The sequence below is a fragment of the Falco naumanni genome, chromosome 2, assembly GCF_017639655.2.
Source record: "Falco naumanni isolate bFalNau1 chromosome 2, bFalNau1.pat, whole genome shotgun sequence".
NCBI lineage: Eukaryota > Metazoa > Chordata > Aves > Falconiformes > Falconidae > Falco > Falco naumanni.
In genome coordinates, this window is record NC_054055.1 from 82,353,829 (window position 1) to 82,372,326 (window position 18,498).

The following is an 18,498-nucleotide window of genomic DNA, read 5'->3' on the forward strand; positions in this document are numbered from 1 at the left end:
TCACTAAATACAGAAACTGAAGCAAAGCAATCAGGCAAAACCCACAGAGAGCTTGGGAGGGCCAGTGGTGGTGCTAGGCCTTCTCAAGCGGCAGAGAAATCCAAAACTGCTCCTAAGTTCCACAGGTGCCACAAGTTTCCTGAACCCTGAAAGCTTCTTGTGCAAAATGAATGCTCTTACCCATTTTCACTTTCCCAGGAAGGTCACTTTAATCTAGAAGTCATAGTAAAAAACATCTCTTCCATCATTCTCCGCAACTGAGTAGCAAACACAGGTCTGAAGTGGAGGACATAAACTATTCCATTCTTTCAAACTACCAAGGACTTAGCTTAATTAGCAATTAAAAGTAAGTAGTACAAAAGATTCCTTTCTCACTGGATATAATGGAGTCATCATTGTTCTCAGAGCAAGCTCGAAGTTTGCAACTGGCATTACAGAAAAACATCCTACCATTCAAAAGCAAAAAACAAGCTACCATGGCAGAAAAAAAAAAAAAATCAGCTAATAAAGAAAAATACAACTTAAGGTGAAAATGTTTTTACTGGCAGGGAATAAACAGATTGTAATATTCCAATTCCAGCTTTTTCCTCATACAGTTTGGAACACATCCACATTCCCAGATTAACTGAAGACAATCTTCAAGATTAGGCATCACAGTCCTACGCAACAATCATCTCTCTACCATACGTAATTATCTAAGGAATCCTTACACAACCTTCCACAATTCTTCCAACTGTCCCAAATACATCTGCCTACTCTACAACAGATTTCCATACTACAATACAGCTTTTGCTGTGCTTTCCAGGTTATTTTAACATAACAAAAGTCTCCTTTCCAGGTTCCATTCAACTGTTAATACGTTTTTTCAAATTACTTATACCAAATAAACTTTTTAAAATGTCTTGTACTGAGACTACACATAGAAAAAAATCCCACCAAGACAGCAAAGATGGACAGTGTATAATTAATCCCAGAAAACTGTCAGAACTAATAAATTCTGTAACACATGAACTTGTAAATTAACAGAGCCCTTTTAAGGATGAAAATGAGATCTTATTCTGCTCATTAGCTAACATGGGCTCTGATGGTCCTTAATCTCATGCTTAATCTCATCTTCAGCAAGAAAACTGAACTCTGCTATAAGCATAAACACCTCTAAACCCTTCCCAGGGTTACATATGTATGTGTATATATATATATATATAAAAATAAATAACCAGAAGAGGCATTAAAGCCATTTCAACTATTAATTTCCTCCACATAATAACTACAGTTAAGAAAGCCATCCACTACAAAAACTTAACTTGCTAATTAAATTACATATGCTCCTATGCTAAAGGTGTATTTGAGGATTTTCATAAAGATGCCAGAAGCTGGCTCAGACATGCATCTGTCTCACATCACCTAATGCTTAAGAGTTTCGGTTTCATGCACAGTAATTTTTTTATTTCCCCACCTCTTAAGCAAGGAATAGAGGAGCATGTACTGTTCTGACACAAAATTAGCTGAATAATAACTAGGGATTCTTTTTCAGAAATTAAAAAAAGTAAGAGCTATACTCACCCTTTCTTTTCATTTAAGGAACAAATAAACACTCGTTTCTTCTTTAAAAAAAAAAACACCACCAGAACTCTGGTTAAGAACTAAAAAAGACCCTTAAGCCTTATTTGTTGATCTTTTTAACAGATAACACCTGACATCAGATAGTCTTTCAATGAGTTTTGTAGTCTCCCATCTTTGAAAACTTACAATGGTCAAGTGTTAATGAAATCACAAATTCAAAGGCTCTGCCCTTCCAACCATTAAAACCCAAGAGACTAAAAACACTAAGAAAACAATACATTGCTGTGCACCACACCAAAGACTAAGAATGCATAGTTTTTTAAAAACCATGGTATGTATAATCTACCTTCAGTTACTATATTTGTTACATGCCCAGAAGCTCCTTTAAAGTTTACCAATGTACTCAATTTTTATACTTCCTTATTCTTCCCACTATCATTTGACTTTTTCTTTCCTACCAGAGATTGCTTATGACATGGTTTATGACGTCATATGAGGGATCTTCTCCATTTTTCTTATCCTTCCACTTTATCTTACACTCTTTCTATACTTTGTTGCATTAAACTATACTGTTACATTCCCAAGATCAGCATCATTCTCCTTTACACATGCTTTCAATTCCATACTTCAAACTATTTCTTGCCTTTTTAACATATCCACCTATATCTTCCATACTTGCTCAGCTTGCTTTATCCTTCAAATCTAAAGGCAGCAAAATACGTCTTGAGAACAGACACATGAGTTCTTGGCCTTCACTTTCACCTTGAAGAAAGAGGAGAAGCAGTAGGTTTCTTTACTCTTCCCCTCCCCTCCTTGGAGAGGGTAAGTAGGGAAAAGGGAAGCAGCAGTAAAAGACAGACATAGATAATACAGCCAAGGCTTCTGTTGAAGGAGCAGTTTCCTCTACCATGCCTTACTTTTATTTTAAAAACGGGAGACAGCAGAGGCACTGTTATATTCAGAACTTACAGCAGAACTTCAGAACTCTTACTAAGCTTTTTCACACCCTCCACAAACCCTCCTGAATTTTGTTCCTGTTTACCTCATTTTGAAAACCTTTCGAGGAAGGAACCAGCACCATCAAGAACTGAAATGCGACTGTAAGTTAGCAGTAAGTCAGATGGTATCCAAGAACAAGACTGAGGTAGCTGCTGGAAAGAACACATACACTACGATTTCCACTGCCGTGCCCTCCGTCATTTTGTCTCCATCACTATGTCACCCACTTAATTCCTTGGTTTCCCACTCTTCTTCACATCTAATCTCCTAATCATCTGTTTTCAACCTTTCCACCACTTCCTTTAACTGAAAATCTCTTCCTTTTATTATAACACTGTATTCTGAAAAACCTTACTAGGAGACTTTCACTGCTCCTCTCCCCCAAATCAAATGGAGGCCTGACTTTCAGCAGGCATGAGTTCAAACATAGTTCATGAAGTATGCAACCTAGATCCCTCAGAATCCTTCATTCATTCAGAGCCATGTCCACAATGACATAAAACAGCTTCATAAAAAAGTATTTCTACAGTACTTGCACATATTCTAGCATTCTCTGCTGCTGCACAGTATGTTCAGATCTGAACCTAAGTCTCCTAGCGGCAGGCTAACTTCACAAAATACTAGGTCTTCCTTCAGGGGGTAATGAAGCTAGGCCACTGCACTCATTCCATCCCTCCTCTCCAAAAAAGAAATATAATCCTGTCAACATCTATTCTACCCCCCACAAGAAAATGAGGGAGCAAACCTTTCTGCTTCAGCAATAGTTTTATAAATATTCCTTACAGAAACAGAATCACACTACGCAGAACCCACCCTAGCCTCCCAAATCTCTCTCTTCAAGCACCTGTACAGCCTTTTCTGATCCTGCACAATGAACTCTCTTCATGGAATCACAGAATACCAGGTTGGAAGGGACCTCAAGGATCATCTGATGCAATCCTTCTTGGAAAAAGCTTGGTCTAGGCAAGACGGCTAAGCACCCCGTTCAGCTCAATCTTGAAAGTGGCCAATGTTGGGGAATCCACCACTTCCCTGGGGAGATTATTCCGAAGGCTAATTGTTCCAATTGTGAAAATTTTTCCTCATGTCCAATCAGAATCTCCCCAGGAGTAACTTGTACCCATTACCCCTTGTCTTCTCCATGTGACTCCTTGTAAAAAAGGAACATCCATTATCTTTGTAGCCACCCTTTAAATGCCGGAACATGGTGATACCGTCTCCCCTAAGCCTTCTATTCGCAAGACTGCACAAAACCAATTCTCTCAGCCTTTCATCATGTGGCAGGCTTCCCACTCCTTTGCTCATCTTTGTTGCCCCTCTCTGGACCGCCTCCAGCCTGTACACATCTTTTTTGCACAGTGGGGACCAAAACAGAACATAGTATCCCAGGTGTGACCTGACCGGCACCAAGCAGACTGGGGTAATGACTTCTTTATCTCTGCTGGTGATGCACTTGTTAATGCAACCCTGCATCCTGTTGGCCTTTGCCACAGCAGTTTGCTCATATTAAGCTTGCTGTCCACCAGGTCCTTCTGGTCCCTCTCCACAAAGCTGCTCCCCAGCGACATAGATCCAGCCTATGCTAAGTTTTTCCAGGTGCAAGACCTTACATTTGTCTTTGTTGAACTTTGTCAGCCCCCTCTTCCAGCCTATCTAGGTCTTCCTGCAGAGTGGCTCTCCCTTCTGAAGTGTCCGCTTTCCCACATGTTTTGGTATCATCAGCAAGCTTCCATCAGGGTACACCTGATCCCATCACCCAGGTCACTTATGAAGATACTAAACAGTGTTGGGCCCAGTATCAACCCCTGCAGGACCCCACTTGTGACAGGTTTCCAGTCTGAAAAGGAGCTATTTACCACCAGCCTCCAGGTATGGCCTGTCAGCCAATTCCCCATCCACCACACAGAGCACACATCTAGACTGTAACACATCAAGTTTCTCTAGGAAGAGGGTGGGAAACCGCACCAAAAGTCTCGGAGAAATCCAGGTAGACAATGTCCACTCCCACCCCACATCATCTGAGCAAGTTACTTTGTTGTAGAAGGTAATCAGATTTGCCAGGCACAATTTGCCTTTGCTGAATCCACGCTGGCTTTTCCTAATCATGTGCCTCATTCGACTTGCGATAGCCCCCAGGAGTGTTCATTTCAAAACACTCCCAGGGACTGAAGAATGATGAGCCTAGAATTTCCTGAATCCTCCTTTAAGCCCTTCTTGTAGACAGGGGTTCCATTAGCCTTCTTTCTGGGACATCCCCTGATCTTGACCATTTCTCAAAGATTATGGTGAGTAGGCTCTCAACAATGTCAGCCAGCTCTCTTCAACACCCTCAGGTGGATGATGTCAAGGCCCATCGATTTGTAGGGGTCAAGCTCCTGTAACAGTTCACAGATCAACTCTTCCTTCACTGATGGTGGGTCTGTGTTTGCATCAACCTGGATTTTTGTTCTTAAGGCCAGAGGTAAAGACAGAGGTAAAGAAAGTCATGAGAACTTCTGCCTTTTCACTGTTGTTGGTGACTAATTCAACTCTCCTGTTTAACAGCATACTGATTATTTTCCTTCTGTTTCTGCTTGCTGTTTACATACCCAAATAAGCCTTTCTTGTAGTTTTTGACATCTCTGGCCAATTTCAATTTGAGCTCAGCTTTTGCTTTTCTAACTGCATCTCTGCACACCCTGGCAATGTCCTTCTAGTTCTCAACAGGTATTTATCTGCTTTTCCATCTCTGGTATGCTTCTCTCTTTGTTTTGAGCAGACTCAGAAGCTCTCGGTTAAGCCAAGGCAGTCTCTTGCTCCACCTACCTTCCTTACCTTTTAAGGGGACAGATAAGCTGGTTTTATGCTTCCAGGAGAGTGTTCTTGAAAAACTCCCAGCACTCACTAGCTCCTTCATCCTCCATGGGAGCTTCCCACGAAACCCTCCCAACTGAGCTCTGAACAAGCTGAAGTTTGGTCTTCTAATATCAAAAACCTTTGTCTTAGTACTAACCTCCAGTAATGGTTATTTAAAACTAATGAATTTTCCATTTTTACTAGATCGTTTTTGATCTGCATCAATTCTCCAGCCTGATTCACCACACAGGCCAAAAAATTGTTTCACCGGCACATGTAAGAAGCAACAGAGTACTTAGAATTCTGTTATGTAGAGGAAAAATACATAAAACTAAAGTCTTAATTTCCATTTATCGTTCTACTCTAGATTCTTGTGCAACTAAGTTTTCAAATGATAAAGATAATGAAAACAGTGCTTAAATAAAAAGCTAAAATGGCAACTGCAATGCAAGTAACACAATACTACCACAAAAAAAGAGACCTACTTGCTCTATTTTAAAAGCCAGTGCACTGGATCTTTTAAGTAATGCTGAAAATGATATCCTGAAATTGTTCAGAATTTTTAAATTTTCAAAATGCAAGCAGACATTTAATGGAAAGCACACTGACAAATCAATCTGCTTCAGACTTTAATAACCAATCTATATTGAGAAGTGAATCATAATCCTCAAAATGCCACTGTGAGAAAAGGAAATGACTTAAAGCCATTTTAACAAACAACAATTAATTTAACAACCTACCACAAAGGAAATTCATATGCAGACATATAGTGTTCTGGTTGTAATTCATAACACACTTTTAGTCACTCCCTTTACAAAGCTATAAATGAGTTCTTAATTCTACATCTTAATTAAACAAGCTTCTTCCGTGAACACTACGTAGCAAATGCACAAACCATAAAGGAAGCTATTTTGTCAAAATAGCTCTGGTGGTAATCCATGCATCCTCTCATACCCTGAAGTGAGTGTATCTGAGAAAGCATATTCTCCAACTCCCAAACATGCTTAAGGTGCTTTTTGTTCACTAACACAGTATTTTATTTACATGAGGCACACTTCCCTATCATTCTTTAGATACAACAAATAGTATTCAGTATCCAGAATAATATCTGATCCACTGCAAAATGCTGAGAGGCTCATTTTAAAAATGTACCATTCAACAACCTTTATGAGGTCCACAGTCAAACTACCAAATGGTCCATACCACTTTTGACAGTATCAGTAGAACTAGTCTGGAAAACAAGCTTTGAATAGCCTAGTCTCAAAACAGGCCAATCTTGAAAACAGCTTTTCCACAAGAGAAATTATAACTACTATGGATATTTCTATAACATGCCTATCTGTAAATCAAAAACATGCAATAAAATATTTAATTATTTTCTCTTGCTTTACATAACTTCCCTGGTCCAAAAAACTCAGATAAGACTATCACAGTTCTTCTCTTTACACGTAACAAAAGTGTTTCTGTAAGATTATCCTCTCAGGTACACCTATACAAACCCTGGCAGCCTTCTGCAGAGCTCCATACAGGACGACAGTTCAATTTTGTCTGGTTTTAACTACAAAGAAGTATTCTGCTAGTGAACAAGATTAACGTTGTTAACACTTGTAGCAAAGACAGTCAACTGGTCTCTATAATGACACCTGGAGTTTAATGAGCACCACTTCGATTTTTAATTGTAAAGACACATGACTCAAACATTACACTTCAAACACTATAGCTGCAGAAACTCACCATGAAGGGAAGTTAAAACAAAAAGTAACTTATATATCTTGTACTTACATGTACAACTTAAGTGTGAAACTAAAGGGCTGTAAGTCATATACACATACCTATATGCATCCAGAGTGAGCACAATAATGGCTTATCTTCTGGAATTATCTGAACCAATACTAAAACCTGTCACCTAGTTCAGATATGTATTAACCTCAGATTGACAGGCCATCTGTTTAATTAATTTCTGCAGAATCTGATCTAAGCCCTTTACAGCAGTAAGTAATTTTTACACAACTATTTTAGTAGCCTCAAACTACAAATACACACATTTCCTTCCCTTTCAGACTGTTCAAAATACCGCAAAATCCCTCCCATTACCCAAAAATAGTATCAGTTGAGGACCAAGAACAACAATATTTGTTCACTAACCAGACAACAACCTGAAGTTCAACTCATGCATCTGTAAGGCTGGAAACTAAAGCTTCATTTCTCCACAGAACCGAAGTTTGCCTAATTCTCAGTGGGATAAAGAACAGTGGGCTACACCATATAATTCTGGCACTGGAAAGTCTTGTGACAAATGGTAATCAGTACAAAATCACTTTACAGCTGTAAATATTTTCCATTACTCTCCTTAATTTTGTATCATCTTACTAATGTAATAAAAACAAATGGTTCTAAACACACAGAGTTATCCAAGTATGAAACAACTACTCTTTTCTAAAAAGATGTAACAAACATATGGTATAGCTTTTACATCATACTTTCAACACTTATTTCAGATGGTATCAGCATTTGCAGATAGTCTTACCTCTGTAATCATCAAGTCCACTCAACCCACTACAGTGAACAAACAGCTATAAAAAGCTGACAAGAGGCAGAGCGCCATGCTCTTCACAAGCAGAAAGCACACCTGAATACTATGTATAGAGAAAAGCTTTAGATGGTCTACTTCTTCTTCACATGCAGTACCTGAGATTACTTGTATAAAAACGTGACAGCTAGAGTCTGCAAGTATCATAATGCACAAATGGGTCAATGGCAGGATTTTAGTGGTTAAATTACTGGAACGGAATTCAAGAAAAACAATTGTTTCCCATCCTCGCCACTGGTTTTCTTTACACTTCCAAAAATTAAATAATTTATCAAAACCTCTGTTCCTCAGCTGCTAAAATATAGTATTTCTCTCTCTTCTCCATCCTGAACTGCTGCCCACCTTGTCTCTTTAATTATGAAGTCAGTAGGGCACGAATTACTTAAGTCTGTGCACATGTATCACTTAAAAGAAACCACCACTTCAGCCTCCAGACTCAGTAGACCAGTACTTGGAAGCTACAATATGTAACATTTTTTCCATAAGAAACATGAAAAGCTACTATAACAAAGAAAAATCTTATACTGTATTCCCTATTAATAATCTCCCAATAGCAAACATAAAGCTTACTGAGATGCAAATACAAATATGCTAGCTGTCCTGCAATCTTTAACTACACTTCTTCAAAAGCGTGTTGTTTGCAGAGATAAGGTCCATTCTTGCCTGCTCACTGACATATTAAAATGACAACTGTAACATTTGGAACTTCATAAATCTCCTTGCCTTCAGCAAGTAGTAACAATACTACACTTTAAACTTAAAGTAAATCAAAACAGTTAAGAATCTATTTGTTGAGCAATAAAAAGAACCATTTGAAAGAACTATGCCTTGAACACTAGTTTTGAGAGTATCAAAACGTGCCAAGTATCTCACACTTAAAGTACAGTATAACGTCCATTAAAAGAAAAAAGAAAGTTGTTTTTAACACCAGATGATGTGCAAATATTGCAAACCTATAACGGAAGTCTTTAAGTTCCAGGATACATAAATATCACATAGACTGTAATTGTAATTTTAAAATATAAACTTGACACAACCATGAACTATAGAATATGTCATCCATTACACCTTAATTGGATCCTAAAAAACCCTACCCTATTAACATAAAGCCCAAATTGTATACAAATACCAAGCTTAAAAAAAAATCCGTGTCAGTCCAAGTTATCCAATAAACAGACTTAATTTTTACTTAAAATCTCTCCACTTCCAGACACCTTCAAAAGGAGATGGAAAACCAGTTCCACCCATAACACAATTTACAAGATTTTAACCAACTTCAAATTGTTCCATAGTAGCAGACAGTCTGCCAGATAACAAAGAATAAGAAATGCAGAACTTACTTTAAAAAAAAAAAAAAAAAAAGAATAATCAAGGAACAGCTCAGATAAAAGTTTACAGAAACTAGAGTCTGCGCACTTTGTGGAATACTTTACAAATGTCTCATGGTACCAATTCCCAGTTTCTCAATTCCCAGCACTGCCATTATATAAGACAAACACCATAATTCTTTTCAAAGCAGTATTTCTTTGTTTTGATGAAAATAAATTAAGCCAAAAGCATTTCCAAAGTTATTAAAAAAAAAACCAAACAACTTTATTACACCTAGACTAATCTGTTAAATTTTTTCCTGCATAATTATTTTTCAGGCAGTCTGTTATAATTAAAATAGGATATTTAATTATAGATTAGTAGAAAATTATCATTAATGTCAACACTAAAGGGAAAAAGTCAATAAATACTAATTCACACTGTCCAAAACTATTTTTAAACAAGCGACACTTACAAGAAAGATGAAAGAATATTGTCAGCCTGCACTTACTTTGTATGCTTAATAAAAAGCACAGATAATTACTGTTAATTTTTTCAACACATGTGGCCTTTACACAAAGGAAATACCATTTTTAAAATCAGACGGAAAACAAAAGGGCTGCAAAACCACAAAAGGTTACACAGAGACCAAAAACTGGCATATTGCATGAAACTACTTCATATCTCTTTAAATTGATGTCAACATCAATACTTTTAAATGGAAACATGCTTCAAATTTTGTCTACAGGATATGACAAACTGATTAAACTCAATGAATAGGAATTAACAAGCATCTTATGCCCAATACATTAGACCAGCTACATCACCCTAAATCTGTACGTAAGACAAATAATTATAGCTTACGAAACAAAGGCTTATCACTGCAAGAAAGTCAACTTTGGCTAAACATTGGAAGTACCATTAAAAATAAAAAATATGGAAAAAAAAAAGAAGAAAAAAAAAGGAAATGTTTTGCAATTCACTTCCAATACAAAGGATGTTCTCTCCCTCCCTCTCTCCCTCCTCACACCCCCCACCCCCCCCAGTCCTTAAGCATCACCTCCTGCTAACAACATCTTCCTGGGAGAGAGACATCAAGATAACAGCAGGGGTTTAGTTTTTGTTTTGGGGGTTCTTTTGCTCCTTCACATTAATGTTCTTGTCAACTACAAAAGCGTAACAGTGAGCACTTTCTCCAGTACAAGACTGGCTACACTGGATTTTCAGCATTTAAACCCATTTAAGAGGTGAACTCTCAATTTCCCTCTCCCCCAAAACCACACTGGCTGCAAACTATTATTTTCAAGCTCCTTTTCTGCACAATAAATATAATTTTTTTGGCAACAGAAAATTCTATTCTTCTGTCACACATACTAACAGCACGTACACCATTACAGGAAAGTTTGATTTCTTCTGGCTTATCACATATTCAATACATGGAGCAACAATACAATATTCCTGACCTTTAGTCTATATCTTCAATAATTCATAAAATTGTATAGATCTGATGTCTTATCTGCTCATTTGATTTGCTACACCCAGCAGCAGGACTCAGTTTAGTTCACGAGACTACCACCATACATCCTACAGAGCAAAACTATGGAAAAAGGGAGACTGCCATCCAAACCTGGAGCATGAATGAACCCCACAACTATGTTAAAGCTCCAGACATGAAGCTCCCTCCATCCCCGAAAGAGATCCCAGAGTTGTTCTTACTAAACTCTGTCAGGGTGTGGCTTCATTAAATCAGAGTTCCCACTGCAAAGGCTTCATGAAATCTCCTGGTGGGCCTGGCAAGTGACTTCAGCCAACGCACTGCCTGCCTGCTGAGTGAACCCCAGGAAAACCAAGAGTAGTACCTCCTTGTACTGAGGCACCAAATTCAAACCCACAACAGAATCTTGCTGCTGCACAAGTACCTGTGCAGGTAACAGAGCAGTTCCCTCAACACTTGCAACCCAGGACCTCATCTCCCCCTGCAACAGTCTCCTCAGATGTGTACACTTCTACCACCTTCGCCACAGGTAACCAGGGAACACTGTCAGGCGCTCACAGAAGAGATGCTGCTACAGCCTGCCTTTTTAAAAGGTTCAGTAGCAGGTGGACTATTCTCACATCGAGGGGAGTACTGATAAATTTTTCCCTTTGTGAAGGATTCCTTTGGAAACATGACTCAATGGTTTTCCTTACCTGCTTTACTTGCACCTATCTCTCATATTACTCTACAATGCGCTGGCTTGTAGATTCTTAAATCAATCTGTTAGGATTTCATAATTATGGAGTCTAAGGTCTTTGTTAGCTGTTGTTGCTCCGTGCACAAAAGGGAAGATTTTGTTACTATCGCTGTAAAACCTATTAATTAAATGCACATATCTATGGCCACACTTTCTACAATAAAAATAACTGTTACATGGAATTAAGAGCTATCTGCTAGAATGACGACCCTAAACCTTCTCATACAGTGTAAACTGAAGGTGCACACACAGAAACAAGGAATTAAGTAAAAAATATCTTAAAATGAGAACTCCTTCCTTATCGGTAACAGTAATTGAAATACACACACATTCCCTGAAAAGTAAAAAGCACAAACAAAATCAAACCTGGTTCAAGCCAAGAAATTAATCTCAAAACATCTTTGCACTGAACAGTAACATTTTAATCATTCTACTTCCTTAACAATTTACTTTTCTCAGAGTCAAGTTTTATGAAGAACATGCTTGTGAGTTAGCTTGCAATTCATAAATGTCCAAAACATTGTCAGAAAACCGAGGTAAAATAGCAATATATTTGGTGGGGTTTGGGGGTTTGTGGGGGTTTTTTTTTAGTACTTGGTACATGGATTCATACATTGACACTGTAGGAGAACACACGATATTTCTAGAAACACACTTCAAAATTATCAAAATGCCCCACAACTTCAGTCATCTCAAACAAGACTGTATATTCTAAAATACAATCTTTTTCGACTAGCATAGAAAAGAAAATACATTATATGCAGGAAAGTACTCAAAACTCACCTAATATGCTGAATTGCTGTCTGCGTTACTTAATTTTACAGTACGCAAAATAAAACTTAACCTAGTCATGTTATGCGACAGACAATCTAATTATATATGTTGCTTTTATGTTCTATCTGGCATCCTTAAGGTCTATCCCATACATGACTCTCTCCAATATTTCCGATGGCCTCAACAGCATTCACAGAGCAGACATTAATTCTGGTCCACTAACAGTTAACGTACATTATTTAACTCATCTGACATGTCACTCCCTTGCCTTTCTGACTTATCGGAAGAAGTATTTTTATAAATAACTCCGAAAATCAAAAGGAAACCACGACATTTTTTTAAAACATAAGCACAAAGAAAAGTGTACTTGCTTTTCGTTCCATCCCTGCCCCCTCCCCCCACGTCCTGACATTGAGCTTCTCCAATCATGCCAGAAATAAACATCTAAACACAAGTAAGGGCCTAGGCTACCAGATTCAACACGCTTTAGAGTGAGGTCTTCAGATCAACCAGGAACAGCATGAGAAAAAAAAAAAAAAATCTCCACGGGAAAGTATCAGCACACAGCACGGGCACAACAATAGGATGAACAAAGTGTCAAATGCAACGCTACTGACAGGAACAAGTCAGAAAGCAGGAACCAGAACAACCCAGTCCTCTGCTTCAACCGTGTGGTCTTTTAAAAACAGTGTTCGACTTAATCTGTCAGAAAAACGCTTTCTTCGCATTCGGTCTTTAAATACAACCGGCAGACACTCCGCCCGCACAGCCTTTGTCAATAGCTTACGGGCGGGCAGCAGAAATGTGCTACAGGTTGATAAGGAGGACACCGGCGCTGCAAACGCCCTGCCTGCAGCAGGAAAGCACCCAGAAAGAACTTGCAATGCGCAGAAGAGTTTCCCTCAACGTTCACCGGGGGCTTCACACTCCAGCCGACGTGCATATTCGTTCCCGGTATTTGTTTCGTGTTTACCTCCCCCCCACACACTTCTTTCTCCTCCCTGTCCGGCCATCTTGGGCCGACAGGAGCAGCCATTACTTAACTAAATGACAGGGCCAACAACTTTTCACACAAACAAACATCTCTCTCAAAAGGCCGGGCAGGCTCCAGCAACCTGCAGGCCGTCCTGCTCCCTGACAAGCCGCCCGGCGGCGGGGACGGCGCGGGGCCCGGCGGGCGGGACACGGCGCTCGACGAGGACCTGGCACGCTGGCGGCAGCTGGGCCCGGAGAGTAAACAAGTCACTCGGCGCCGGGCTCCGGGAGCCCCTCAGCGCCGCGCCCGGCCCGGCCCCGCTCCCTGCGGCCCCCGGCCCGCTTCGCCCCCCGCCGCGCCGCCGGGCGCAACCGCCGCCGGGCAGGGCGCGCGCAGCCGCCGGCCCCCGCCGCGCGGGGCGAAAATCACGAGGGAGGGTCCGGGGAGAGGCCAACGTCAGCAGCGCCTCGCGCGCGCCTTCCCCCCCCGCGCCGCCGCCACCTCCTCCTCCTCCTCCCCCTCCCTCCCGCCCCCGCGCCCCCTCCCCCGCCCCGCCGCTGGGCGTTTGCTCCCGGCCCCGGGCTCCGGCCCCGGCGCGCAGGCACTTTCCCGTCCCGGAGCCGGACGGACACCCGCAAGGCCGCGCTCCCTTCGTCCCACACCCGGCCCCGCTCGGCTTCCTCCCGCGCGGAGAGCCGCGCCGAGTGCGCGGCGGGGAAGTTGGGGGAGGGGGGGAAGGGGCAAAGGCGGCAGCGACGCGTGGGGAGACCGCGGCGGGGGGCGAGGCAGAGCGCCCTGCCGCCCGCGGGGACGTGCGGCCGCGGGTGCCCCCCCCGCCCCACCACCACACACGCACTCTCGCACCCAGATGTACACTCGCACGCACACACTCACCGTGTGGACCCGGGGGACCGGAGGGAGGGGGCGGCTGGGCCGGGCCGGCTCCCTCCCCTCCCCCCTTCCCCCCCCCAGCCCCGCTCCACATCCACCCTCGCGCTTACCTTTAACAGCAAGGCCTTCGTTCTGGCGCCATCTTCATGAAGCCTCAGAAATCCGAAGAGTCGGCTGCAGAAGGGGAGCGGGCGGGAGGGAGGGGAGAGAGGCACAGGCGTTAGCGAGAGTCAGCCCCCCGCACGGGCAGGCAGGCAGGCAGGCAGGCTCGCTCCCGGCGGGCAAGGGCAGAGCGCGGCGGCGGCGGCCGGGAGCCCGCACACGGGCACACACGCACTCCCGAGCGGGGAGCCGCGGGCAGGGGAGGGGGGAGACACGGAGGGAGCGCGGGCCGAGCCGGGACACGGAGGCGGCCGGGGCGGAGTGGGGAGCGGGTACCTGTCGAGACCGGATAGGGCTTCTCTCTCCTCGGCTGTCAAGCTGGCGAAGTCCTCCTCGCTCTGGCCGCTCGCTTTCCCCGCCGCCATTTTCTTTTCCTCATCACCGAAAGGAGCAGCAGAGGCGGCGGCAGCGGCGAGCGACACTCCGCACGATTTCATGGAAACGCAGCGTAATTAACTCACGATCGCAACCCCCCCCCCCTGCGCGCCCCCAACACCCCCCAGCGCCGGGCGGGGCGGGGTGCCCGACACACACACACACCACAACTTTTATTACAACAACAACAGCCGGCAGGGAGGGGGAGGGAGGGAGGGAGGGAGGGAGGGGAGAGGGAGGGAGGCGGGGGGAAGCCCCGCTGCTCGGAGGAGGAGGGAGGGGGGAGGGAGCCCCAGCGCTGGAGACTCGGGGGAGGTGGGGGGGGGGGGGAGGAGGAGGAGGAGGAGGAGGCGGCGGCTGCTGCGGCGGATGGCGGCGGAGCGGTGTTTACATCGCCGCGGCGCCGCTCGCCCCGGCGGCGAGGGGTGCGGGGAGCCGGGGTGACAGGGGCCCCGCCCGCCCTGCCGCGCGGGGTGTGTTTGCCGCCTGTACAAACTTCCCCAGCAGCTGCCCAAAGTTGTTGTAATTGTGTCACACAGCGAACCCCACGCCGCCACCGTGACCCCCCCCTCCCCGCCCGCCCGCCCGGGCCCACGCAGCCAATCGCCGCCTCCGCAGCGCCGCACGTGACCTTTGTTGACTTACGTCAGTCATAGCGCTCTTCCACCGCGGCGCTTCGGCTTGGTTGGCCTACGGCGCCCGCCTCCCTCGCAGGCCTCATCGCATTGGTCGGCGTCCGAGGGGAGGGGGCGGGTTTCCTGGGACTCGCGGCTTGTGACAGGCCAGAGAGCCGTCAGTCAGAGCAGCTTTTCGATTTCCCAGCGCCAGCAGGTTTGCGTGCGCCTTTAAAAACCGGACGACGGGAAGGCGGGGGAGGGGGGAGTTTTCAGGAGTGGCGGGCGTTGGGGGTGGGAGGAGGGAGGGCTGCGCTCACGGGCGGAGTTGCGTAACTGGGCCTCCAGGCTGGGGGAGCGGAGGTCGCTGAGGAAGCGGGCTTCGTTTAGCGCCTGGCGGGCGGGGGCCGTGCCGCGCTGGCTGCGGGCATTCGCGCTCGCCCTGCCTTGCCCCGGCCTGGGCGCGGGGCGCTCTTGGCACACCCGGAAAATAGTGGCCTCCCCGCGCGGGGAGCAGGGACGGCGCTGGCTGGGGCTCCGTGCGGTCGGGCCGCGGGCGGGAGGAGGAGGCGGAGGCGCTGGCGCCCGAGGGGCGGTTGGGCGGCAGGTAACGCCCTCCGCAGCAGGGTGGCGTGGCCGGAGCGAGGGCAGGGCCCGTGGCGCGGCGGTTGGCCTCGCCCGCCCTGGGGAGCAGGGGTGCCGCTGTCCGGCTGCGGCTTTCGCCGCCCACTCGCGGCAGGCGGGGATTTTCCTGGGGGCGCGCGCCATCGGCCGTGGGGCCGCCGCTTCGCCGACGGACGAGCGCGTGGCGGGGCTCGGGGCGTGCTGCCCACGGGGGGGGGGGGGGCGGAGCGGGGCGCCGCGCCCAGGGAGAGCCCCTCCCCACCCCGTGGGAGCCACTGACAGGTGGAGCGGCGCCCGCCGGCGCGAGCCCCGCGGCCGTCACGTGGCGCGGGGGCGGGGCTTGGGGCGAGAGCGCTCTCGCGAGGCCGGGGGGTGGGCGGGGCTGGGCGCGGCAGCCGGGCGGGGGGCGGTGCGGAGCGAGGCGCGAAGGAGCGAGGCTGGGCTGCCGGGGCGTCTCGCGGCGGTAAGGCTCAGCGTTTCTTCGGGCGTCGCGGGGCAAGGGCCCTTCCGTGCTCTGCTTGCTGCCCCTTCTTCACAAGGCCAAGCCTACCCCCAGCCTTCCTGGTGGCTTAAATGTTACCTGGGCAGCCTTGGTTCCTCGGCCTTCCCGGTCTTGCCCAGGAGCTTGAGGGTGCAGTTTTCTCTCTGCAGTCCCATTAATTTACCCATTACAGTTAGGAAACTCAAGGGTTTTCTCAGCAAGGTTTTTGAAAATCATTAGGTCTTGGGTCTCCTATGATGCTTATGAGGAAATGAGCCTCCTGTAGGTGTGTGGTGGCACAGCTTGCTTGCTCATACCCATTTTGCTGTAAATGGATCAGCAGTGGCCTTCTGTAACATCACTGTGTCACTTCTCCGATGTTTAGCTGAAGCCTCATGGCTGGGCAGACTTTTTCTCTGCCAGTTGAATTCTCTCCCCGCAGAGAGGGGCCTGTTTTATGATTGCCAGGCTCTCTAAAGTGTAACTGAAGCTAGTAACTGCTTTTGGGAATTAGGTGAATAAGGTTAATGGCCAAGCTATGTAAGGGATGTTCAATCACAATACTCTTGCTTGCTGGTTCTGTCCCTTCTGGTTTTAATAGTCATCCCCAAATCATGTGCTCATGAATGGTGGTACTGTTAACATTTACATGTCGCTGATGTTCTCCAAATGGATCTTCAAATGTTTTCTGGGCCTAATGGTGTCAGTAGTGCAGTGCAGAGATACTGGCAGAAGCGTGCAAGGCCTGTGCTGTTTTCCAGCGTGCTGATTGGAGATCTGGTCAACAGCCTTGAATAATGCAGAAAAAGACTCAAATTAATGTCCCTGCCCCTCTTGGAAGCAGAATCTTGTTGTGTAGCCATGCTGTCTGATCCAAATGCAGTTTGAACAACAAAAAAAAAAAAGCACCGGAGTTTACTAAGGTTGCGTATCCTTATAAAATAGCCAGCAACCAGTTGGTTAAGAGCATTCGTGTTAGAGACAGACATTCGTCATTTGTACATTTACAGTACTTCAGAGTTTGGAGTGTGGCTAAAAAACAATTTGCTTTTGGTTGTGGGGATGAGCTACAGTCATGAATGGTGAAAACAACTATGATCAAACATATGCCTTCATCTGTAATTTACAAGGCTTCTCAGTCACTTAATTTCTCAGCAGTGCTTCCTCAGATGCCTAACCCAACACCAAGAACTATACTGATTGGTAATGTGCCAAAAATAAGGTAATTCAGCACAGATTATTTCTGAGGATCTTGACTCTGAAGTCTTAAGTTTCCAATTTGCAGTATCCCAAGTATAAATCAATGGAAAAGATAGTAGGTGAAACTTTCTCAGTACAAGGAAGGTTATCTTCTAAACTACAAAGCAATTCAGCACACTTCTTTGAAGTGTGAGTCTTAGTTCAGCTGAAAGTATAATGAGAAACTTCCATGCACCTGAAGTAACAACACCTGGGTTACTCCTCTAGTACTGTCAATGCCACTCTTACCCCCTGCATCCTGTCTGTATTGCCTGAATTGAATTTCCAGGTACTTTTTGTGGTTTGTAGGGGGTTTTTTGTATCTGAACTACTCTTTGGATGACTCAAGAGGTGCCATAAAAGCCTGTGTATTTTTTCAACTCTTCAAGATCTATCCAAAGCTCAGCTTAATTAATAATAGCAAGAAAAGCTTGCAAATGCATAGTGGAAGTAACATTCTCTGCCCTTGCAAAGAGTCAGATAACAGTTTTGGGAGCTAACATTGATACACTATCACCTTATGAAAGGAGAGAGACTGTTCCAGACAAGTGCGATACTGGCCTCCAACTCTGAGATACTCTCTGAAGGTGACCTCAGGAGGAGTATGTTCCTAAATTCTTGAGAAGAAAGAAGGAAACGTCAATGTTTTTCTGTATCTATCCAGTATTAGTTCACTCGTTAGGTTTTAGCTTAGTTTAAATTCCAAAGTCATCTGTGAGTGTCCAGAACCACTTTGCTACCTTCTGGGTGAAAGTTGTGGACTGATAAAGCTTTTGGACTGAACAGTACTCTTTGGATACACCTTTCCTGTTTTAACCTCCATTAATTTTCCA

The 18,498-nt window shown here is 45.0% G+C and overlaps 1 protein-coding gene across 19 annotated transcripts in view; it reads right to left on the reverse strand.

The window, feature by feature from the left end:
• Positions 1 to 14,923, reverse strand: part of KDM6A (lysine demethylase 6A) — a 162,955-nt gene extending 148,032 nt beyond the window's left edge. For 8 of the 19 annotated variants that reach the window (XM_040585261.1, XM_040585258.1, XM_040585256.1 and 5 more), the window contains exons 1-2: positions 14,609 to 14,860; positions 14,281 to 14,344 (exon numbers count right to left, since the gene is read on the reverse strand). In XM_040585261.1, coding sequence (XP_040441195.1) covers positions 14,281 to 14,344; positions 14,609 to 14,769 — 225 coding nt within the window. In that variant the 5' untranslated portion in view covers positions 14,770 to 14,860. Of the gene's footprint in view, positions 1 to 14,280; positions 14,345 to 14,608 lie in introns of all 19 variants that reach the window. The other 11 variants (XR_005826587.1, XM_040585243.1, XM_040585242.1 and 8 more) reach the window with 5 other exon arrangements.
• Between the last annotated feature and the right edge of the window lie 3,575 nt (positions 14,924 to 18,498).